The following is a 26,938-nucleotide window of genomic DNA, read 5'->3' on the forward strand; positions in this document are numbered from 1 at the left end:
CGCTGTTTCTCCCTTTCCCTTTCTTCTCTTTCCCTTTCCTCCATTTCAAATTGCCTCATCCTCAGTTCATGCTGTTGGGCTATGAGCAATTTTCTAAGTTCTGGGTCTTGCTCTCCTGTGCTGTCACCTTGCACTGAGCCAAATTCCTCCTCAGAACCTTGGTCAATTTGGGGGTCTTTCACTTCACTCATTTCGGCCATCTGGCTTCGAGTCAAGGGCATAATCCCCCCTCAGAACAGGCTGCTTTAAAAAGTCAAGCCTCAAAATAAAACGACCACTTTTTTCCTTCTTGCCTCAGAACCAGCTCTCCCTAGAGATTGCTGCTGTTCTTCAGCACTACTTGCAACAGTATCGAGTCAGAGCCTACCCCCCTCTGCTGGGCCTCTCAGCTGGCAAGCTAGCTCACTGTTACTACGCAGTTTTGCCTCAGCTTTTTCCCGCCAAAACTAGGCTGCCTCAGAGCACCTTAATCTAAGTCTCCCCAGTTGGCACGTTCTTCTACTAGCGCACCTCCCCGTGAGGTACACCTAGAAGATTACCTACGCGCCTCAGACTGTCCCTGACTAGACCCCCCTTGCTCTGGGCACACTTGCCAAGGCTTTGCTGGATCACTGGACAACTGGACCAGTCGTATCCCACACGCTGGACACCAATCAATGTGACAAACCCAGACCTACTGGGATATGTCACACAGTTACACTAAGCTGCCACCAACCATTCCCTATAAGAAGTCACACAGACCAGGGATGGATTTTTAAACAATAAAAAGAATAAGGTTTATTTAAACACACACATGGAAAAATAAAACAATCAGGTGAATAAAATATAGTAACGTGGCTTACTCTCACTCATACATGCATACAGTTTGGTTCACCCAGAACCCTTAACTTGAAGCACAGACCCTGAACCTATCAGTTCTGGCTAACCAACAGACACCTGAACCTATCAGGTTGGTACTCTGACACACAGTAGTACCCTGTCTGACACACAGACTCCCACAACAGCTTCTTCTTCCCAGCTGCTGCTTCGTCACAACCCAGTGTCTCTCAGTGTCTCTCAGCATCTCTCTTTACCACACACGCATCACATATTTATACAGTACAGCCCCTCCTCCTGATGTCCCGCCTTCCACTCCCCATAGGATGGAACTTTCCCTCCAAACCCATGACAGACAGGTAACATCAGTGCTGTATGTAACACACTCCCCCCATGCACACCCACATGCACACCCACACACAGGTGCCCTGCCCACCCGCACATGCGTGCCAGCATGCCCCACTCACCTGCGAGTGTACCTCACTTATATGTGCATGCACATGAGCGCACCACACCCACCTGTGTGTGCACCCCGCTCACCCACGCATGTGCATGCCCCGTTCACCCGCAAGCGCACCATGCCCATCCACACATGCACACAAACATGCCACACCCACTCGTGAGAGCCCCACATGCATGCGCACGCCCTGCCCATCTGCGAGCACAGAGGTTCCCCCCACGCATGGACCCCACCCCCCAACCGGTCCGCTGTTCAGAAACGGTTGGGGGCCACTACTTTAGGACAAAGTAAGTACACAAAAAATGAATATTATACCATGAATTGTTTATGCTCATGCAATCGCTTCCTACAGCATATGTTAAAGCATACTGATTAAAACAAAGTCACAGATCCACCCTACATAATTCTAGAAGGTATCTCACTTCCTCAGTAAAAGATAGGGCACTACTCAGCTGGAAAAAAGACACAACAGAACACAGCATATGGAATGTTTTTTTTTGCGTATATGACCCACAAAAGTACCTTTTTGCTAAGTATAGTTTCTTACTTTATTCCCTCTTTGCACCATTCAATACAATATGCTTCTCTGCAGCTGCAACTTACGTTTAATATACAATTATATATGCGTGAATTCTAGCCCAATGTAAATGGTCACATAGATATATACATGTAGACCCCTGAAGCAGTGACTCACACTCATTGTACAGATAGCACAAGTAATACCAAAGTTACCAAAGTGTTTCTAAGCATTTTCAGAAGACTAGGGAGATGTATTATTCAAATTCAGGCCCCCTCAGACTGTATGTGGGCATAACATCACGCAGGTTATATAAAATAAAACATTACAAGCACAAAGAAGGAAAGCAAATAGATTCAAACAGTATTTTTGAGTACTTCATGTTCTTTCTCTTCCCCCTATGGAGAAAAGTCTAATTTTACACCAATGCATTCTATTCTCCCATTGTTTGCTCCCAGTTTTTGAAATATCTATCTTTATGTAAAATTGTTCTATATATATTTATTGTCCTATTTTTATGCTGTTAGCTGCCTAGAGTGGTCTTAACCGACCAGATAGGCAGGATATAAATAAAATAAAATAAATAAATAAATAAATATTCAAGAAACCCTACACTCAAGAATTGTAATAGGAACATGTAAAATAGACCTTTTACTCTCTTGAGATGTTCAGGGTAGCATTATCATACTGGAAGATGCTATAGTTAAAATGCTGAATAGCTATCTGCATAGCACTTATTTGTATATATATATATGAGAGCATGCCTGCTGCCAGCATTTATCTATCTAAGCAATCTATATCTTAATTCTAACTGTAGCAGAAGCATTCCTTGGCCCATACTGTTCATATGTGTGCGAATTTCTGCAGCTAATTTATGAGATGGTGGGGAACCTCTCAATCACATTCCTGCTCACATTTCCCAACCATGCAATCAAGATGTATTCCATTACCTCATCAATTAGCCACAATTAGTCAAGGCAAATTATGCAAACATTAACATCAATAGAACTACAACCCTTGTATCAAAATATACAGGAACACATGCCCTACTGCATTGAGAAAGGTTTGCTGAATTCTCCCTTCAGAAAGTTTTCTCTTACCCTTCAATTTGAACACAATGCAATCACCCTCAAAGAGTAAGGGTGACCATGACCCCCAAGGGTCCCCAACTCCTCAAACATGTGCACTGTGTATATAAACCTGGAATCCACAACAGCTTACACTGAAATATATATCTCAGAGGTGCCAGAATACTTCTGTATTGTTTCAGCTAAAATAGAAGAATGAATCAAAATCATCTGAAACACATGACTTCAAATCAACACACAATTATTTGAATCTATATGTGTCACACAATACATGAAAATTATCGTTTTTCACAGAATAATTTAGGTGCCACTTGTTTTTAAATATTTAAAAATATACATATAGTTTATATACCTGGCATAACGATAGTTACAATGCTTCCCTGCAAATATCAATTATTACATTTTATTCTAGAAACTGATTATATAAAATGAATATAACATATACACTGATACCCTAAGTGGAATAAACCTTCAGAACATGACCAAAGAGCCCAAAAAACCCACAACAACCATCAAACCACTTTAAGTTCAGTAGCGAGAATATAAAGATGAAATGAAGGATTCTAAGACTGGAATTGATTATTAATGGAGGGATAAGTTTAATTGTTCCTACACTAATGTAAAAGATTTGTTGCAAACAGAAATAAAATATTATCCAAATTAATTAAAATGTAAAACAAAGTTATATAGGATCTAAAGAAGTTAAGTTCTTCAAAGCCTCCACTAACTTCAAATTCTTAAGTTTCTCCTGCAGAAGTCAGTGGGAATTAAAATTATTGTTTAACCAGACTATGTACTGGATAGAATATTTATCTACAAATAAAATAAGCCAAAATGTGGGTTACCAGAAATCAAGAATTATAATGTCGCACTATAAAACTGGTCAGCAGAGCTGAACTAAGGCCTAGTCTAAAGCAACCAGCTGCTAGTGCTATTTTAAGATGAGGGAGACCAAGTATAGCAGATAACAAGATATTAATTTATGACAGAGGCTTCCCCCTCCCCCTTACAATTTTCCTTCCTCTTGTCAAAGCTCTAGGATTCAACTCTTGGGGTTCAAATCTGAAAGTGGTTAGATATCTCAGCAATTGTATGGTCACCTGTGAAGGATTTTGGTGAAAGGATGCTTGGCTTCATGGGCCCTGGCGGATCTCCTCCAATATTCTAAATGAAAGGAAATTCTTCTTCTTTCTATCAATGTACATTAAATCAGGCCCTATTCTTGAGCTTTTAATATCTTCTTTTTGTCATGTCTTGTGAGCAAACAACTAGCTAGCATTGCAAATGTTTTCAAAGCAAGGTTAACATGTCCAGCAATAATGCTATATGTAATATAGGAGAGTGCAGCATGCTGGCTAGAAAACTGAGCTAGGATAAAGCAGGGAACTCCTGCATTCAGATCTGGCCTCTTCCACATACTCATTCTTATAGAGAAGTTAATCCCAGTTACTTAAGATTTCTTCCTCCCCCTCACAATACACACTGTTACCTGCAGTATAGGGGATAAGATTACTGACCTTACCTTATAATTTCCCCTCCTGTTTGGTGCTTACCAAGGGTGCTGGAATGCCACTCCCATCATGTTCCATTCAAACTGGGAATGGCTGCAGTTGCAGATTGGCATATTGGGGCACAAGGGGGGGTGGGACTCAAATTGGGAAACACTGCCGTACAGAGTTACTACAGTGGACCCTTGACTTACAGACGGCTTGACTTACAGACTTTTTGAGTTACAGACTTCTCTGGCCGCAAAATTTAGGTTTGACTTTCAGACTGAGATTTGACTTACAGACCAGAAAAAAACCAAAATGGAACAAAAACGGCCTGTTACGGGATTAATCGGTTTTCAATGCACTGTAGGTCAATGGAGACTTGACTTACAGACTTTTTGACTTGAGAACCACCTTCCAATACGGATTAAGTTCTCAAGTCAAGACCCCACTGTATAAGGATAACTACATAATGCACATGAACAGCTGAAAAGTGGTGTACACATGTAATGCTTTATCACTCTAAATCATCACTAGGTCTTCCTCCAACGATCAGAGGTGGGAAACCTGTGGCACTCCTGATGCTACTGAACTCCAATTCCCATTCGTCCTTGTCAGCATAGCCAATGGACGAGATTTATGGAGTTGAGCCCTAACATTCTCAGTCCAGCCATAAGCACTCTTCTCTGATACAGGGCATTTAAATAATAAAGAAAATACTGATATTCATCATTGACCATCGATTTTAAAGAAATCTGATGGTGAAAACTGGGGAGCAGGGAATAAAGAATAAAATTGTGCACTTCCCCTTCTCTACTTCTCATTCTGCATGTGAAGAGGAGGAATTTTAAAGCTTTCAATTGTAATTTGAAATCAACCACAGTTTCACATTGCATCTGAATATAGGAAAGTGTGGGATGCTCTAACCACTGTTTGTTAACAAAGGAGATCTGACATCTCAATTGAATGAATCAATTTATTTTGGTATAAAACCATAGGAATACAACTAGCACGGTTACAAGATAATACCCTATCTACAGAGAGTTCAAAATTCAAAGTTTAAAATTTAATTTAAAATTTGAACCTTTTAATTAACCCATCTTCTTAGTATGAAATTTAATGAAATATTAGCAAAATTTAGCTATTTGTTTAGTTATAAAAGAGTTTTCATCATTTAAAAGTATTTCCAAACCCTCCTCATTTGCATCTATCTAAACATGGCAGGATAAAACTCTCCCTATGTGGGTGATGAAAGGGGCAATGGAAAAACAGATGTACCATCGATTCCACCTCCCCTTGGGGGCATACACAGCATCTTCTTATATCTCCCTTCGAGAACCTTTGGTGGGATAGCTGAGCAGCGAGCCAAAGTGAAAGCTCTCCTATAGACAGGATCTTCCAGCTCTGAAATACACCTAGCCATTCTCATGACATATCTGGCCTCCATAAAAGCTCTAAAAAGAGATCATGTTCTATCGCGTTGACGCTCTATATCTTGAACCCTTTGTTTGACATGAGATTCCACCTGTGTAATACTCTGAACCAGTAGATCATCTGGTGAGAGACCCAAACTTCCTAGATTGCTTTTAAGAGATCATATCCTAGGTTGAAAAGAGTTTTGAATTATCAAAGGGAGAAGGCCATTTTGGTTTGAGATGCTCTTAAGCCACTGACAAACAGAAGTTATTAGTATTCTAGCTTCTATTTTCATTTGACCCAGTTCTAATTGTATAAGAGCATCAAGGACACCAGGGAGCACTTGTAGGATGGACCGAAAGAATTTAGATTGGATCTTCTCTAGCACACTCAGATCAGTCAAGGAGATTCCCGTTATGTATACCATATAAGAGTTGAGCTAAGATTTTATACTGATACAGCTTCAGTGCTGCCAGGATGAAAAGACCTCCCCTAGTTCGGAAAAACCTTACAATAGTATTAACAGCATGCTTAGCTTTCTCCGCCATCCGAACATAGTGAGCACTATTTGCCCCTGACTCTTGCAAGGTCACCCCAAGTAGATAAATTTGCTCACTTATTCAACTTCCTTCCCTTTTATTAACCAGGATCTCTTTTTAGGGTGTCTGCCAAAGGCCATCACAGTTAATTATCCTTTACTGACATCTCAATTTGATTGCTATTATTTGTACCAGCTGTGGTTACAACACAACATAATTTCCTGTATGCAACAGTTTCAGGAAACAATTGTCTGCTTAAAACCACTTTAGGGACCTTGAAACTTCCTGCTCTAGCTCTCATAGGAAGGGGGCAGGGGTTAGAAGGGTTAGAAAGGCTAGGCTCAGTGGTTTAAGTATGAGAGTTTGAATTCCCACTGTGTCTTCTTAGCAGGGGCTGTTCTTGATGATCCATGGGGTCCCTTCAAGCTCTGCTGTGCTAAGATTATTATAATATATATTATATATGATTTAGCATTCAGTTTGAAACAAGGCAGATTTTATTTAAATCAAACTGATTCCTACAAAAGAGTGGCATTTGTTAATTCTTTGACTTTTTAAATAGATCTAAATCATTACTCAGAAAGTCCTAATTTAATTATGTGATTTCTGCCCCCCCCCAAATGCACTCATGCTATAACCCTAATGCATATTTTTCAGAAATCTCCTTTTTTACGTATCATCCACCTCAAATAATCCACTTTCAATGTTGCAAAGTGCATACCAGAAATGTTGATGAATTGAAAGTTACTGGATGCGGAATCAAGAAGATTGTGAAGGTAAAGGTTCCCCTTGACATTTAGACTAGTCGTGTCTGACTCTAGGGGGCGATGCTCCCCCCGTTTCCAAGCCATAGAGCCAGCGTTTGTCCGAAGATAGTTTCCGTGGTCACGTGGCCAGCGCGACTAGACACGGAACACCATTACCTTCCCACCGAGGTGGTCCCTATTGATCTGCTCGCATTTACTTGCTTTCGAACTGCTAGGTTGGCAGATTGTGAAAGATACCTATTAACTTTTCAGCAAACAAGTCTGCTGCTTTTGGGGTCATTTGTCATTTTAATCATTTAATCAAATGATTACATTCAAATCTACTCTGATCATTTCCAAAGTATGCAACTTCAAAAAGAGAAGGAAAGACTTGACTTCATTTGCATAAGGTTCCAGAGGGATAATAGGCAGAGTTGCTTCTCTGAAGGAATCAGTATCACTTAAGAAAAGTACTGAAAAGAATCCTTGGAGATTTCCAAAGGGCTTCCAAGAATTTCCAACATTATACCATGTTTGTTTGTGGGGAGGGAATCTCCAGAATTGCTTTCAGTCACAGTTGAAAAACAAGGATGATCTGGTCTATTATTTCTCATTTCCATGCATTTCTGCTAACAAGTACGTAGTTCTGGTGACACAAACCCAGTTTGAGAATTATAAAATTTTTTGTATCTCCTCAATTGAGTATTAGGGGAGATAGAAAGATGACTTATCTACAGAGAACTCTTGTGGAATCCAAGAAATAGAAACCCTAATCTAAGAATGCATTCTACAAAACTTCTTTTAAAAACGAAAATACATGTTCTCATAGTAGAGAACTAAAATTTATAATCCTTATTCCATGAGATCTTTGTAATAGAACACCTTTTAATTTAAAGCTATCATTACATTTTTAAAAAGGGAGAGCATTTTAAGAATACAATTAAGCATCTGATTTAAAATTTAAAAATCCATATAATATTTTATTTTATCACTAATTTTTATCATCAATTTCTACCCACTCTGGTCTGAATTGGGTACTGTTTCTAAGCGTATGGAAATCAACTGCTTAACTCAGCTATAAGTATTTAGTCATGCTTCATTCATGACATCATCCCATTAATACAGGACAAGTGTAATATATGCAAAGCAGTGTTCACCAAGTATGAGCATATTATAGTATTCAGAGCCATTCACAAATTCATGAGTTTACGGCTGAAAGGACAGAGAGTTGGCAGCTCATTCTTAACAGTCTCACTATTCCAGCTCTAGATGATGTGGCATATTTGGAACAGACTGAAAAATGTTTTCTGTTCAGAAGTATTTAGTCTGATAACACAGTTTACTCCTGAGCGCATTTCAGATACCAGGTATCTCATTATTAAATATATATATAACTATATATACTAACTTTCCAATATTTTCAGGTAATGCTTGCAAGGAGATATCATTTACAGAGAGACATGTTAGATTCTGCAGTTCAGGAAAGCTTTCAGGCAACCTGCAGAAAGAAAGTTTGAATCAGTCAGAGACAATACAAAAAAGATTTATTCTGTCCTCCTCAACATCTGGCTACAGAGAAGCCACGCCTAATGGCTGAATTCAGCAGTGATCGTATTTAATTACTATTTATTTAGTATACTAATCAGTAGAAATCTTGTAAGAACAGAAATATAAATACTGGCATAAGAGCACAAACATTTCTTTTTAGTGCAAACAATAAATACATTTATTCTTCAAAATGCAGTCCTTAATACCAAGATACCAATTAATATTAGCCCATCATACAAGGGAAGGAAAAAGGTAAATACTATACATAAATAAGCACAAGAGGTTGTGGGTGGGTGGTTCGGTAAAGTCACCATCATGATTTAAAAGCAGGGATAGGTGACTTTATGATATGCCAGGTGTGGACTGGAACTTCCCCATCCCTCAGCCTCACCGTCACATCGGGCTGATATATGTTGTTGAAAGGCATATTGTGGTCCTTGAACAACACACTGAAGGGCCACAACATGCAGTTAACAATAGATGTCCCTCTTGAATTGCATGGGTCTGAGCAGCACAGTTTTCGTTACACATGGATTTTTTTTCCAGTCAATCAATCAGTCAGTCAGTCTTTGCCTCTGGCCATCCAGAACCAGGGGCATGAAAGAGTTTCACACTGAAGGTGTCAAAGTGATCTACTTGCCCCCAAACACAACATATCTAATTCAGCCTCTAGATCAGGGGTCAATAAGGCCCTTTGAGGTTCATGACACACTGTACTGTACAGAAAAGACTATCACCTCAGGAGAGAGAACTGTTCTCTTTTATGTGTGTGAATTAGCTGTATATGCTTCACAGCTATGTTTTGTGGGTCATAACAGTTATACATGGATTTGAACTACACTGGGGTGGGGGAGTCTTGCACCCCAGCGTAGCTGATGGGAGAAGTGTACTTCTCAAATACGTCACTTCTTTTTGGATGGCTTTTCTCCTCAGCTACTCCTTCCCTTCAATTGCTTTCTCCATCCAACTGTTCTCCCAAGGACAAACTAAAAAAAGATCTCCTCTGTCTTACAACTCAGGCAGCATGGCCTTTAATGTTCACTGTTTAGAAAAAAAGCCAATCGATAGTTCATTAAAGTGGAGCAGAGCTATGATACTGAATCTATCCTCCCTGACAAAAGCTAACCATCATCAATCAGCTGCAGGCAACTTTTTCCTTGGCCCTACATGTGAGGAAAATGGATATCACAACCCACGTCAAGTGAAGAAACTGCCACATATTCAGTATCATCTTTTCGGATCTATAAAACTACCCAAGGCTTGACTGAAGAAAGAGCAAAAGATTAACAGCTCATTTTCGGCAGGTGAACACTGCCTCTAAGGAGCTAATTAAACAGTTTCTGTCCTCATCTAAATGTATGTTGTGGGCTAAACAGGAAGCCACTGTTGATATACTGAATAGGAAATACTACAACATGCTAAACATATATGATTCATCCACATCACAGGAGTATACGTAACTCCTACAAAGGCAACAAAGCAGTATACTATATGACCCGAGGCACAATATCATCTTTCTGCCACCGCTCACTTGAAAGTTGGCACTCCAGGATAAATAGCTGATGTTCATCCCTCATATCCATTCTTGGCAGTCCTTACATATTTAAATTGCCATTTTTCTTGGTAAGAACACTTGGCAGTTACAAACGCGTCAACATCCCCTTGCAGACTTCCGTATCTTCGGCTGAGGAAAATGGCTTCCATGTGCCATTTACAACTGTCACATGGTGTGTGAATATTGTACTCCAGTACCCTGATTATCTACCCTGTCAAGCACTAAAACCAGCTCAGAGACTTTTGAAAAAAATACAACATTTTTCCTTTAGCATTTTTGGACTACCCAATCAGTTTTGGATCACACCTTAATCCTCAAGTTTCAGATAACTGCCGCAGACTTTAAAAAATTTAATGTCTTCTGCTTAGGAACAGTATCTGTGCACATGTCACAAATCATTAATACCCCCTGAACTACTTCCTCATCTAACACTCATCATTCTCTCTTTCCCTCTCCTTCTCTGTACAAGCAGATTTTGTGTCCTACAATATGACAGGAATGCAAGTCTGAAGCCAGATAAAAGAAACACATATTTCTCAGCAGAAGCATGCAGGTGGTCTGTACAATACAATCATCAAAGGTCAATTGCCACTGGAAATTATCACCATGAAGCAGTAGGGAAATGTCACATAACATTTGTCTTTGCTAACATTTTCAGTTCTGTCCTCCAGACACTGCTGGTTTTATTTTCAGTTTATTTAAAAATTAATAGATAAATAGTTCCCTCATAAGGAGTGGGTAGAGATAAACTTCACATTTCAAAATGACCAATTATAAGGACAAGAACCACTTCACACTTATATAAGAATTTATTGTATTTCTATGAGGGTTACCTGGTGAGTGGATTTCCACTGAAGTCTGCTATCTGTAGTGATTTGCAAAAGGAGATGCTTTCAGGAATCTCAGGAATATCTGTAGAAGGAAAAAAATGACACAGTTAAAAATAGCAACTGAGAACCAACCTTGCAACCTTAATAATAAAATACAACACTTTTTAAAGATGCTCCCAAAACAAGCATCTTTTGTAACACACTGTCTAGCAAATATTTTTCTACAGCCAATGTTGAATGTCAGTTTGCATTTATGTCACCAAGGCCCACCACTAAGGGATTTCTGTGGAAATCAAATCAAAACAAATGAAAATCAAAGAATCATAGAAAATTTGAATCAGAAAGGGCTTATAAGGCCATCCCCGTACTCAATGCAGGAATTCAAATCAAGGCAAATCTGACAGGCGGTTGTCCAATTTTCTCTCGAATGCCTCCAGTGTTGGAACACTAACCAGCTCCCAAAGTAATTGATTCCGTTGTCATACTGCTCCATCAGTTAAGTAGTTTTTCCAAATCATATGAATTTAATCAAATGAAAACTTTAGAATACAGTAGTTCGAAATATCTCCCTGTTATCTTCAGCCCCTCTCCCCTCAAGGAGCCCTTTTTATCATTAAACTATTAGCTGAGGTAACATACCATTCCTACTCTCTTCTCTTTCTCGAAAGTCAGAAAAGTTATTCTCTAATAGCTGTGGAAGAGGAATGCAATATATCAACAGAAAATAGCAAATCAGTTTCTGGAACAGATTGCAGAAAGCAAAGTCAATGTACAAAGTATGGTGGAAGAAGTGAAAATGAAATCAGGGGAAGTTGATTTACAATTAAATAAACAAAAAACACAAAAACAAAAGTAATGTCCAATCAAGAAGAAAACAGGACTGCTACAATTGATGGCTATGAAGTAGAATAGGTACAAGAATATATATATAGGGAAAGTAATAAAGTGTGGGAAATCTAATGAGAAAACAGAAGTGGAAAGAAAAATAAGACTCGCATGGTCTCCTTTTGGAAAACAATGAAATTCCTAAATCCCAAAAATGCCTCTAAAATTAGGAAGATCACTCATAATTAATGTGTGTTGCCAGTACTGACTTATGCTGCCCGGGCATGGACTTTGACAAAAACTATAATAGAAAAGCTCTCAAAATCTCAATGAGTGATGGAAGACAAATGCTAAATATTAGATTGATAGATAAAGTAAGAAATTGGTTATTTGATAAAAGACAAACAAATAGATGTAAAAGAACAAATAGCATCATTAAAATGGAGATGAGTGGATGACACCATGAGACAAGTATAAGGATGATGGTATAAAGAAATAAATTGAGGGTAAACTTGCGCTGGATGGGGGAATATAGAAGTACCAAGACTAGATGAATAGATGATTTAAAAAGTCTGCAGGACCGGTATAGGTAAGAACAGTGGAGAACAGAAGCAAAAAGGTGAGGACTATATCCAACTTTGGATGTCAGTGGGCTAATAAAGAACAAGAAATAATATGTTAATGTCTTAAGAAAAAAGTCTCACAACCAGATACAAAAGAGGATGAGAATGCTACAGAACAGTGGATTAGACCGGGCTCTGAGACAAAGCTAGCTCTCTGTTCTATATTCACTCTTACAGTACTAACTAAATGGCCAAAGTACAGAGCACATACATAATTAGGAAGACTGTTTGAGACTAATTCTCCACTCTTCTTCACTAAACTGTCACCAAATTTGATATAGCTTTGTTTTTATTAACTACAGTGGAATGCCAGTCATCGTGGGGCTACGATAATGGGGAAAGGGAAGCCAATAAGCCAATATACTCTACGCACAGAGATTGCATTATATTTCCTACACATCAACTCAATCCTACTTCTCTCATGATGTTCCTGTAAGTCAGACCTGGGCAAAGTGCGGCCCGAGGGCTACATTCGGCCCACGTGCCACTCCTGTCTGGCCCGCCGGTCATCTCTCACTGAACAAGTTGAACATCAAAACCATTTATAGCTTTTTGTCTAAAGTTGATCAGTTGCTTATCTTTAACATACCGCAAAAAAACCTCTTTGGTATTTGTGAAGATTAACAAGTTTAAAATAAAAAAAAATCATCACCACTGTTTCATTTTATGCATCCATTGAAATGAGCTTCCTGAACACAAAAGATCTGTGCTAAATAAGACCTTTCAGCCCTGAACTTGCCATATGATCCTGTGGTTTTAGCCAAATGTATAGCACTTTAATAAGCAGGCATGATTATTGCCTCTCAGGGTTCCTTTCCTGAATCTGACAGGTCAGTTTTGTATGATTATAGGAACTTTGCAACTTCCTCCAAACAATTCTAAGCTCCATCATCTGTAACGTAAAAATGGGGATTAGTAACATAGGATTGTCAACCAATGAATTAAAAAATAAGATCAAAACACTCTGAAAGTAGTGTAATGCCCTAGATAAATGTTGTTTAAAGCCTGGAGGACCTATTTCTAGAATGGAGAAGAATTGCTGTTGTGGGAAGAAGGCATAATTCCATGCTTAATTACAAGTAATTAAGCCAGTGGCCAGCCAGGTCTTTTCAACTATTTATTTATTTATTTATTTATTTATTTATTTATTTATTTATTTATGCATTCATTCATTCATTCATTCATTCATTCATTTATTTATTTATTTATTTTATTTTATTTATTTATATCCCGCCTATCTAGTCGATAGACCACTCTAGGCGGCATTACCCTGCAAACTATCTTAATCAGCATTTGATTTGCACAAATGGAAAAAACTGGTATGAGGACATTTTGTCCTGCGATGTTTTGAATCATAGTTCTAGTTCCTTATCACTAGCTGTGCCAGTTGGAGCTTCTGAAACTTGAAATCCAAAACACCTACAGAGTAAAAAATGAAAAAAATAGGGTAGAAATTCATCATCATAGTTTTCCAAATGTATCCCAATTCCTGCTTTTTAATCTTGAGCTTCATAATATAAAGGCTATATAAATCCCAGGGAAAAATTTGATCCCACTTCCTGCAGAAGTTCTAGACTGAAACTATTGAGACCAAGCTCTGAGGCTGAAGCACCACTTCTACATTCTCCAAATCCATTTTTATGTGGTTTTATATGGATGTTGGGTCCTCTCATTACTTAAACGTATTCATCAGAGGTCTTGCATAGACATTTACCTTACAACAAACATGAAGCAGCAGAAAAAGTCTAGTCACCAGCTATGCAAGAGAAATTAACTCATGCACATTACATGCATGCATGCATCCACACACAAGGTCAGGTCACATCATACCCAACACAGAACAGTGATATAATACATCAAGGTGCTTATACAGCATATAGTTTTGGCAGGTGCTCCTTGTGAGGTACACTGAAAGGGTAACACAACCGACCTATCACAGGGTCACAAAGCATTCTGGCTTTGATTTTCATATGAAAGGATCACCTTTTTAAAACGAAGTACAGTATATTAATTAACTGCATAGAACAAGCAAACCTTATTCAGGAAAGCTCAAAGGGGGGAAATGCACCTGTGTAATCTTTCTAATTCTGTTTAGATATGGGAAGAACTAGGGAGTATAACAAATAAAATAGCAACGCAAAATATTAAGTCAGCCACCCAGCCTGCCTGCCCGTCCTCCTTAAAAAGGAGTCAAGGCAGCTTACACTACAGTATAAGACAATGTTTAAAGCTAAAAACAATAAATTTACGAATGCTAAAAAGGATCAAATAAATACCACTCTGAGAAATGGTGAACAAAAGCAATACTAAAAACACATTCAAAACAGTAAGGTACAACAATCCTACTCAGACAGCCGGTCACTGAGGGAAAGCTTGCCTGAAGAGAAAGTTCTCTGTCTGCTTGCAGAAGGATACCAAAGATGGGGCCAGCCTGACCTCCCGGGGGAGTTTCAGAGTCCTGGAGAAGCGACAAAAAGAGGCTCTCTCCCCTAACCCCACCAAATGTACCTGTGAAGGTGGGTGGGACTGAGAGAAAGGCCTCCCCTGGTTATCTTAACACTCAAACAGGCTCATAAATGGAGATGCAGTCCTTGAGATAGCTTGGACCCAACCTTTTTAGGTCTTTATAGGTTAGAACCAGCATTTCAAATTGTGCTCAGAAATGGACTGGCAGTGATGCTATAACGGGGTGGAGGGTGTGTAAATCCCTGTAACCAGCCCCAGTCAGCAATCTGGCTGCTGCATTTTGGACCCACTGAAGTTTCTGAACACTTTTCAAAGGCAGCCCCTGGTAGAGTGTATTACGGTCATCCAGCTGGGATGTAGGTAAGGCACATGGCAACGTAGCACTGTGGCCAGGTCAGACTTCTCCAGTAACAGGCACAGTTCGTGCACCAGTTTTAATTCTGCAAAGGCACTCCTGGTCTCCACTGAAACCTTGGCAACCAGGATTCAAAATTAATCCAGAAATACACCCAAGCTGTGCACCTATGTTTTCAGAGGGAACGTCTAACACAAGCCGCATCCCTATTCCTTGAGCTGCCTTTCAACTGACCAAGAGCACCTCTGTCTTGTCTGGAGTAAATATCAGTTTATTCACCCTCATTCAGTCCATTACTGACACCAGATACTGATCTAGAGTCAAATCAGTTTCCTTGGATTTAGATGAAAAGGAGATTAAGAGCTGGGTGTTATCTGCATACTGGTGACACCGAACCCCCAAACTCCGGACAAATCCCAGTGGTATCATGTAGATGTTAGGAGACAAAACAGAATTCTGAGGGGATCCCACAAGCCAATGACAAGGGTGATGAACAGCACCAGCATTTGAGCTGCCCCCTCCAGGAAGAATCTCTCTCTCTCTCTCTCTCTCTCTCTCTCTCTCTCTCTCTCTCTCTCTCTCTCTCTCTCTCTCTCTCTCTGTGTGTGTGTGTGTGTGTGTGTGTGTGTGTGAGAGAGAGAGAGAGAGAGATATTTAGGAGTGGTTTTACCATTTTCCCTTCATCAGTCAGTTTCCATGGTCAAGTGCAGATTCAAACCTTTTTCTCCATCACTTTATCCCACTATACCACACTGGTAAAACAGTGCCTCCAAGATCCATCCCAGAGAGACAGACCAGAAGGATACCATGGTTGATAGTATCGAAAGCCACTGACAGGTCCAGCAGAACCAAGTGAGGCACATTTACCCTGGCCAGTGGTCATCCATCCATCCACATTTCCCCTGGCATTGGTCATCTATCAAGGCTGACCAAAGCAGTCTCCATCTCATAATCACAGACATGAACCCAGACCGAAATGGATCTAGATAATTCAAGTCACCCAGGAACCCCTGAAGCTGAGAAGTCCCAACCTGCTCCAGCACCTTGCCCAAGAATGGAATATTAGAGGCTGGTTGTAACTATTCAATATTATGGGATCCAAGGAGGGCTTTCTCAACATTAGTCTTACTGTTGCCTCCTTTAAGCATGCTGGGATCCTGCCCTGCTGCAAGGAGGCATTCACCACTCCTCGTACCCACTCAGACAGTCCCTCTCTGGCAGCTTTTATAAACTTTTTATAAGCTATGCAATGTGTGCAGTCATCTGTGGAAAAGGTTACAGTACATACCAATAGCAATACTAAAAATGCTGTCCTTAATAGGTGCTCAATTTAGAACTTAATAGCATATCACAGGAAAAAGATTTATATGATAAAAAGAGAAACCAGAGCATATCACATTCTACTGTAACAAGTAAATATTTGCATATTAATATTTAATGATGGCTGGATATGAATAAATATGTGAGAGATTTAATTCCACACTCTTATTGCTGAAGCACCATAACGCCATTTGAGAAGCCTATAAGAACAGAACTATTATCAGTTTTTAAACAGAACTACAAGGAAGTGAACAATGTTGTTAACGTATATCACCTACTTCCTCGTTCTCTTTATTTACACTGAATAATAAAGCTATGAAACAACCTTTAGTCCACCTGATAAACATACTTATTTAGTCTGTGGGCCTGATAAACTTACTATTATAATGACAGCAATCATTGTCATTGGAATGTGAATACAAGTGAATCAGTTTGCAACAGAGTAGGTGGATGCTGAAAGATTCAAGTGTAGATGTAAAATAAGTGCCCAATGGGAGAAGGCATGCCACAGGAGTAGGGGATGTGTGGACCTCCAGGTGTTGTTGCATGACAATTCTGGTCAGCCCTAGTGAGCCCAGGCTATCTAGAGTGATAAGGGAAACTACTGCCCAAAATATCTGAAGGCATGTATGCCTCTACTCACAGCTTACAGCAAAAAGGAAGAAAAATCAATATAGTGAATATTCAGCAAAATGCCACAGGTCTTAACACAATTCTCTTTACATTCAATTCTTAATCCTCTATAGTAGCGTAACAGCAATACTAGGACAGAGCAACAGAATAAATAGCGCATTTCACTGCGAAAGGGAGATATACAGCACTATATCCTCCGACTACGGCAAATATCTTTTCAGTTGTAAGAAGCCTGAACAAAATGTCTGGTAGCTGGATCCTCTTGCAGACACAGACACTTTAGGAGAGAAAGGCAGGGCAGCTGCAACAAGTTCTGACCAAGGCTATTAAAATGGATAAATGAAGGGATGCAACAGAATTTCCGGTTTAACAAATGCATTTCGGATCCTATGCACAAAGGACAACACTAAAATAAAGCAACAACACAACTTTTTAATCATGAAGGGGACCTGTGGTGGAAAGGGGAAAGGTTGCAGCAGAGATGCTGCTAAGGCCCACGCAAGAATCTGAAGAGTACGTTCTGCTGCCCCTGAATTAGGAATTATAAAGAGCTGAGCATTTTTGCACTTGCTTGTATACTGTAATTGTCACTGCTTCTGTAAGTGGCAGACATGAGCTGCCAAGATCAAGAGCAGAACCAGATCAATTCCAGGAGGGGTGTGGCAGCTCTTCCAGGCAGCACGGCTTCTGTCGAAATCTGAGGCAGCCTCCCACAACATGATCCATGGAGCATTTTGAGTTAGGACTTACATTTAAGAAGATAACAAATGGATTCTTTTTCCTTACTTGAAAGCAGTCTCAGGGGAACCAATGCATATTGGCCTTCAGGGAGCAGATTTCCCCTTTAATCCTGAGTCCCACACTATGACCTTGATCCAGATGAAGGGCCCCACCCTTGGAATTACAGCTACATCATTTCAAAAGACTGATTTTTGAAAACACATGTTCCAGTCACAAAATGCCCAATATGGATCAGGGCCACAGCACAGGACAAAGGGTTGAAGTCCTATACCTCCATCTCATGTATTTAGGCTGGACCCTCAATATTTAAAATGGTGTAAGATAAAGACACAGCTACCAGTTATAGTATCATGTCATTTCACCCATACATCTTTCAAAACTATGCTATATTATACAATGCCGGTGTCTAAAGCGTTCTATGAGACCATGACAATAACCATTTACAGTGGTGCCTTGCTTAACGATGATAATCCATTCCAGGAAAATCGCTGTTAAGCTAAAACATCGTAAAACGAAATTAAAAAACCAACTGAAATGCACTGAAACCCGTTATGCGTTCCAATGGGGTAGAAACTCACCGTCCAGCGAAGATCCTCCATATGGCAGCCATTTTTGCTGCCTGTATAGCGAGGAATCCATCCCTAAACACCGCGGGGAGCCATTTTAAGCACCCAGTGGCCATTTTGAAAACCTGACAATCAGCTGTTTTTCATCGTCGTAAAGCAAAAATCGGTTCCCAAAGCAGGGAACCGATCATTGCTAAGCGAAATGCCCCCATTTAGACCATCGTTTTGCAACCACAATTGCGATTGCAAAAAGATCGTCGTAAAGCCGGGCAATCGTTAAGCGATGCACCACTGTATACTAAAATGTGACATTATTTTCAAGTACCCAAGGCACTAATTATCTCGCTGCAGCCCTCACAGCAAACCTGTAAGGCAGGGACAGGCAACTAGCAGCTCTCCAGATACTGATAGACAAAAATTCCCACAAACCCCCACCACTTGGTATGCTGACTAAGCACTTACAGACTAACATCTGCAGAGCCATACATTCCACACCCCTGCTATAAGGAAAGTCCATATGATTATCCTAGAGAGTCCCCTGACAGAGGCAAAAATCTGAAGCATGAGCTCCTTCCTTTGCAATTCAGCCTCTTAGGCAATGTGTTACATTATCAGCCTTTTCCTCCCACATCTGTCCTCGCAGCCTCTCCCATCTAAACATCTTCTTTTCTTTTTTAACAACTTTATTTTTAAAAAGTCATTTTCATATTCTTCATGCAAACATTTATCCATCATGCACTAAAAGCAAACAAAGAATTATATATAACTCTTTGGTTAGTTTTAGTGTACTTGTCCGCTTTATTCTAAGGGGACAGTTCAATGAATTAAGTCCAACCAGAATGATTTCTATCAGGTGAGTTGCTCTCCGGGCTTCCATTATTAATACACTATATGCAAAGAAGGGAAACCACCTTTCCAAGAAACAATCTTGTTCTGAAACTCCCCGGAACAGTCTGTCTCAACTTTGCTAATGCAATCTGGTGTGATATTACATGATACCCAATGACAGCCAAGCTTTGCTCTTTTCATTCCATTCTTACCCTAACAGCCGTTTTGGCTTAGTTATATGTTAGGAGCTTTGCCTATTTTAAACAGAGTTACTGCAAAATGTTCACAGCTTTTCAGACACGAATACTGAGAATATGTTCAACATTCCGCTCTGCTGGGCTATCACAATAAAGGTAATATATACCACTGTCAGATACCCAACTCTTTCAACCAGAGAATGCTCCACAAGTACACCCTGCCTCCTTTGACACTCCACTCCACCCCAACTCCTCTTTGTTGTGTAGCCCAAAGGCAGATTTCTCTGAGAGTTTGTCATTGCCATTGGCACCATAAGCAGAGCCAGTCGAGACAATGTATACCTGTACCACGGGAAGCTTCCCCATGTCCATATCTTGAATTCAGCAGCTGGCATTCCAAGCTTGTTCTTTCGTTCTACCACTTAGAAAAGAGACTGTACTTTTTTACATATGTACTTGTGAAACTGTATTATGCCGATGTATGGTGGGGCAGCTGTTTGCCTGGGCCTCCAGCTGATGGCTCTTTAAACTTGGGAGTGCAAATGTACAATATCCCAAGCATGGGGATGGAGAAAAAGTGCACATAATTGTATTTTGCAAAATAATGCTATACTGAGACGGTAAAACTTGACTCAGCTTGAACCATGGTGAAAAAAGGATTACACAAAAGAAATCTACGCCTACTCAAACTTACCATTTCGAGACAGATCAAGTTCTACCAGTTGCATGAAGTTGGCTATCTCTGGAGGAAGTCGCTGAATTTCATTGTCACTAAGCCCAAGTTTTCGTAACTTTACAAGCTGGAAAAAAGGCTGAAAGAGAAAACAATGTCCCATGAAATACATACACAGGCTGCAGGCATTCGTACTAATCCATTTTTATAAAAATCACTCTAAATCTGCAGCATAAAAAAGGGTCCTAAAGAAATAATAACAGGAAATGTCACAAACTAGTAAACATTAAGCATCACTCTGTTCATAGAGTCTGTCACAGATAGCCCGCGTTCCAATTTGATTAGGAGAGGGCAAATCAACTCCATGATCAATAAACAGACAATGCTGCGGTTGCTATTTTTGTACCATTATTCTCATGATCTTTCACATGCTTACATATAGTAGTACATCAGGAAAACCCAACTGGGCTGTTTCTCCCATATTCACACATACCGGTGTTTAAAAATGCATTTCTATATTATCCTAATGTTCTTATTTTCACTGTAGGAAAAACACCTGCTGCAAGAACTCTGTAGGCTTGCCCATGGCTATGGATGGGTGCAGATCCGCGAATAAGTGAGTAACAATGTGAATGTTAAGTGTTGACTTTGCCCACTGATCAGAATTAAAATTGGCAGTTATCACCTCTATTTTTGCATTTGATCTGAAAGTAGCATGTATCTCAATAATAGCTGCTGGGGAACAAAAATAAAAGAGTGTACTACAGCACCCACATTGTTTTTTGTGGCTTTCCCAAAGGCTTCTGGCAGGGTATTCTGCAAACAGAATTCTGAAACAAAAAAGGTTCTGGCCCAGTTCAAAAGGACTCTCATGACATTTTTCTATCCAGTGCCTTTCCAATAACTTAATAGCAGCTGAAATCCTATTCGTGTAAATTTGCACCACAAAAATCAGATGACATCATCATCTGGCAACAGGAATATTTAAATCAATTTAGTCAACAGAGTCCTATCCCTCACACTTCGGGTTCTAAGGCTCCCTTTTGTCTTAGGGAAGTCTCGGGAGCCTTGGCACCAGGGCAGATTGGGGGAGGAACTTTTAACAGCCAAAACTCAATCCCATATGGAAGCAGCCTCTGTCAGAACTCACCCTCTCCCATGGGGTTTTGCACATAGCAGAGAATGTCACAATTCCCACTGTGCAGCGGGGTAGTTTTCTACCTGATGACCAAAGAAACTAAAAGGGAACCAAATGCAGGTAGAGGAGATGTTCTACCTTAATGTTGTTACGAGGCTTTCAGTCAGTCCCACAATTTGGCCTAGGGAGTCACCACCATGTTATGGGGATGGAAGCACATTAAATATGAAAATCTTATCCCTATCTATCAATACAAGGAAGAACTTTATTCTCCCATTTACAACAGTAACATCATTGACTCTATTATGCCAGCAACCCTTCAGGGGCACCTACTTCAAGAAGATTATTTCTGCAAACCAATTTGCTCATAGCACTATACCCCATATTTATATTGCATTAATACTTACAGATTTTTTTCTTTAACTGGATATTACCAACTGTAGCAACTGCTGTGTAAACCTCAGTTGAATCAATGACTCAGGATATTAATTGCTGGTTAAGTTATGCTTTTACCAGTGTGCTATCACTACAGAACACAGAGGACAGCATTTCAAGTGCTCAGTGTAGCTGGACATTGATTGATCGAGTTGTAGCAAGGTGAGAAGTACAAGGTTTCTCTTCAATAGGCATTTTCCTTGGCAAGCACAAAATCATTGCAACCTTTACACTGAAATGAGTGGGAAACTCACTGTAAGTGAATATGGACTTATCAAACTCTCAAAGGAATGCCTGAATCAGATAGGGAAAAATATGTTTTTCCTAATGAAGAAAAGGATAACACTGCACTTTATTCATGTCATGCATTAGCTCACATCTTTTAACAAATCTACAGAAGATCTGTACAATTTGCTATGAGCGATAATGGGCCACAAGCCATATAATATGCCCTAATTTTGTTTTCTTCCCTGGTCTTGACAGGGCTGATGCATGTTGTTTAGCAAATCCCGTCAAACCAGAAAATCCAGGCAACCAGAAAAATGTTTAGACAGAAAGCTGTTATTTGTGTTTGTGTATGTGCTTGCTATCCAGCCCTTAAGAGATGAAAAATAATTCTTTCTTGCTTCTTCCTTGTTCCAACCTTGGCCTACATGTCTGACAATAGTAAAAGCAAACAGAAGTTGGGGAGGGGGAACATATTTTCTAACCAAAGTGGACATCTTTTAGCAGAACTCAATGTATGGAATTTGAATTACATGATAGAAGTTCAGAAACCCTAGTAATTCAGCAGATTCTACTGAATTTAGATGTGCAGCTCTTATATCCCAACAAAAGTCATGAGAAGGAGGGAAGATCTTCCTGTTTGCAAACATTTAATTTGAGCTATGCATCAGTGCAACTGCTTTTTGTGGTGATTTCCGACATCATTATGTCAAATGGAAACCCCCAAGTCTGACAACGCCAGACACTGCCTATTTTCAGGTTTCTATCTGGCATGCAGTATAATTATAATACTCCTGTGATGAATGCTTTGTCTTGCCTCCAGTGTTTCGCAAAATGGTGAGCATGAGCAGAAGCTATAACTAGGTTTTCGTAACAGCTTAAATGTAAGAGAGTTAGAATGAATGGGCAACTTGTCCAGAAGTAATCTTATATCATCATCATCATCATCATCATCATCATCATCATCATCATCATCATCATCCAGTGGTCAGAATCCTGTTGCTTAGCAAACTAAGTTACAGTTAGAGTACACCCATGTGAATCAATGTACAGAAGATTTGTCTCACTAAAATCCCCATTGAATCAATGGGCCTACTCTAATGCAATTTACTATGCCTAGCAACAGGATTTTGGCCAATAAATAGATGTAGGTACACCAGAGAATCTCTCTGGGGGCTATTGCTAATAAAGCAAAATACATTAAATGAAAAATGTATTATGTACTCAAAAACTCCAGCTAGTTTGCACACAATATACTAAGTACCACTGCAACAGCAGAACCTTTATGTTCTAAGAATCTGCATGTTCATGAAGGGCAGCTGCAATTCAAAACGCAGCCTTTAATTTAACAAGTGATGATGCACTGAACAAACAATTCTCCTATAAAAATCCTCAGCTCGCATTTCTGAAAGGTTCATACAAATTTAGGAACACTGATCTGGAAATAGAAGGTTCATCCATTATATGGCCATTTACATGCAAAGACAAGAGGCAGAGCAACAACTACAGTACAACTCAGTATCTGTTTAACATGGCCAGGAATAAAAACAGTTTTTAACAGTAATACCAGCTGTCAAACCATAACAGGAGGCTGCAAACATACAAGCCAGTAATTAAAACACTCTTACAAAATAGGAACAAAACATTGGTCTAACACCAGTGAACTGTGCAAGTCACCACCATCATGCTGAATGAAGACAAGAAAAACATGCTACATATTGAATCATTTGTATCTCTCTGTTAAAAGGCCCCAACAGCAGACTATAGGCCCATTCACACAGTGGGGTTGCCTCTAGTTGTTCTGGTATCTTCTGTTGCAGATTTGAATAAACCATCATCATATTTTTTTCTACACCTGGGGAGGATATTTTTTGCCTGGATGTACCAGAATGCACCCAGTCATCCTGTTATCACTTGTCCACGTGCATCTGGAACTGTTTTCTGATGTCTTATTCCCAAAATAGAGACGTCTCTCTCCTATCTCCTCTACTCTCTCACCGTTCACCTCATGGTCTCCTCCCCTTTCTTCTTGTTTTACTTGTCCATGGGGCGTGGAGGGATGGAAATTCACCGGAAGAAAATTTTGCACAAGGAGGCGTCATCAAGGGACACCCACCCACGAAGTGCATAAATCAGTATTGAACAACATAGTATACAAGTGACCACACAAGCTGATCCCGCTCTGCAGCAAACTGGAACAAAGCAGAACGAAACCACACCACTTGACGGTGGGATTAAAAGCCCTGGAAAGCAAGGGTTGTGTTTTTTCTCACACTTTGACACTGTTGGTATTAGTACCAGCCCTGCAATGTGTAGACACCATGATACATCATGCAGGGATGGTATGCATGGGTGCAAGAACAGTTGAAAAAAATGTTCAATGCAAATGGATTCTCTTATGTCTTGGCGTTTCACAAATAAGAAGCCAGGAATCTCAGGCTCATGTGCTTCGTGCTCTCTTTACATGTGGGAACAAATCCTCTGATCCCAGTTTGTGGTAAAGTATAATCAATAATAATCATGTGTCATCAATTCAATTCTGACTTATGGCAACCCTTTGAGTTTGAGGTCAGACACTATCATGTGTGACAGGGTAACCTCAACCCAACACTGAAACCCATACCATGGTTTGGTTTTACAACTGAATCTTCCCCGAGTGTGGACAGCAGTCAAGATGCAATCTGTGACTTTTGCTTTTCTGAACACAGCACATCCGAACAGAAGAAGGATCAGCAAAGCATTCCAATGCACACAAATGCCAGGTGGACGTGCAATTCACTTCCAATGGTGTGACATAATTTTATCCGTGCATTGAGGCTTGCAATTTAACTCAAGGCAAACAGATCAGCTTTTCCACAATACAGTTAACAGAGAAAATAATATACAAAGATTTAGTTTTTTCCTAGTGTAATAATGTGCATTAATACCAATATTTAACATGGCTTACCATAATTTAACTATGACTGTTTTTTCATCACCACAAATAAGAAAGAGAAAAATTGCTGAGGCAGTGACACAGTTTCTGACCCAAAAAGGCCAAAAGAAAATTTTGGCTAATCTTCCTAAAACCGAACTGGCAGAGAAAAACAAAATGGCTTCCAAACTGAAAAATTTTCAAATTGAAATCTTCTCCTTCATAGCATGCAAGGCTATAATAAATATCCATCACCTAGTATGTATCTTCAAGTATTCCTCTGAAATGCAAAATCAGAAGCATTTTTAAGAAGCAAAGAACTATTGAATATATTCTTGAAGGCTTTCACAGTTGGGATCTGATAGTTGTTGAAGGTTTTTTGGGCTGTTTGGCCATGTTCTGGAGGTTTTTCTTCCTAACATTTCACCAGTCTCTGTCGCCGGCATCTTCAGAAGACACCAGAACGCAGACAGAGTTCTAACTCCTGTCATCTGAAGATGCCGGCCACAGAGACTGGCGAAACATTAGGAAGAAAAACTTCCAGAACATGGCCAAACAGCCCAAGAAAACTTCAACAACCAACAGTGGTTCAGGCATCTGACTGTGGAGCCAGAGGTTGGGAGTTCAATTCCCCACTGTGCCTCCTTGACAAGGGCTGGACTTGACAACCCATAGGGTCTCTTCCAGCTCTGCAGTTCTAATATGATTATGTCAGTATATTTCATCACAGCACATTTTTAATTCAAGAAAAAAATGTTAAAGGACAGTACCCCACAGTGTACAAAAGAAGACTGGGGAAACTTTGGTCCTCCAGACATTTTGGACAATAACACTTATACTCCTTTACCATAGGGCCCGCTGCTCAGGGCTTCCAGGTGTTAAAGTTCAAAACATGAAAAGCTAAAGGTTCTGCAACTCAATATAAAGTACAGTATACCTATTGTTGTTGCCATGTGTTGTCAAGTCTTAACTGAGTTATAGTGACTCTAATAGGGTTTTCAAGCTAAGTGAGGCATTTAAGGGGTGGTATTACCAGTTCCACCTCTCCCCTCTGAATTTCCATGGCAGATCTGGAGAATCAAACCCAGGTTTCCTGACTCCTAGTCCATTATTCTACCCACCACACCACACTGGGTACAAAGTACAAAGTATATGTACCTGCTTTGCTCTAATTATAAATATTGATTAGACTGCTACTGTTTTATCCCAAGATTTGTAACTGAATAAGAAATCCAGTCTTAGCGAACCCAGTTCCATTCTGTAAAGAAACAAGGACTGCAACTTCATATGAATTCCCTTTTGCCCCCTTTTTATTATGAAATGTTGCACTATCCTGGGTTTGATACTTGACATGATATGACTTTTATCTGTATGATTTTCATTATGGCTATTGTTATTGTTTGTTTTATTTTATCGTTTGTTAATCACTCAGAATAGTGCACCACATTAATGGGGTGGTATATAAATTAATGAAATATAATAAATAAGGGAAACTAGGATAGACCAAAGCCCCATCCTCCAGATCCATTATTGCCTTTGGAGCAGAACAGGAAGCTCTCTCCCAGGAAGAATCCAGAAGGCAGAAAGGAACAACTGCAGGACTAGCAAAAACTGACTTTAAGGTGAGTAAAGCAAAGCAGGAAGTAACCCTCCTCTAAGTCATCCCATCCTGGCAGACAAATCGAGAGATAAAAGGGACAGCAGTTCATGTCATGACCATTTTCCTGGTCAGACATCCAGGGGGTGACCTAACTTCTGTGGACTTGCTGTCCTGGTGTCTTCCCAGAAGCCCATGAGCTAACTGAGAACAGTGGCTACAGAACCTATATTTCCCCCTATCAAAACAGGAACTTCATGAATGGAGTGGGTGGCAAAAAGGCCTGCCCCACAGACCTGTCTGTGTTAAGCAGCTAGAGATTATGTGCCCTTGCCACATCCTCACCTGAGGCAGGAGAATAGAATATGCTCTCATATAGTTTTCCCACCGTGACAAA

The 26,938-nt window shown here is 39.9% G+C and overlaps 1 protein-coding gene across 1 annotated transcript in view; it reads right to left on the reverse strand.

Moving 5' to 3' along the window:
* LRRC1 (leucine rich repeat containing 1) overlaps window positions 1–26,938 on the reverse strand; it is a 96,188-nt gene that overhangs the window by 50,880 nt on the left and 18,370 nt on the right. Inside the window, exons 2-4 of the mRNA XM_073000437.2 lie at window positions 20,254–20,371; window positions 11,009–11,087; window positions 8,481–8,570 (exon numbers count right to left, since the gene is read on the reverse strand). Coding sequence (XP_072856538.2) covers window positions 8,481–8,570; window positions 11,009–11,087; window positions 20,254–20,371 — 287 coding nt within the window. The remainder of the gene's footprint in view (window positions 1–8,480; window positions 8,571–11,008; window positions 11,088–20,253; window positions 20,372–26,938) is intronic.

Source organism: Pogona vitticeps, chromosome 1 (assembly GCF_051106095.1).
Source record: "Pogona vitticeps strain Pit_001003342236 chromosome 1, PviZW2.1, whole genome shotgun sequence".
Classification (NCBI taxonomy): Eukaryota; Metazoa; Chordata; class Lepidosauria; order Squamata; family Agamidae; genus Pogona; species Pogona vitticeps.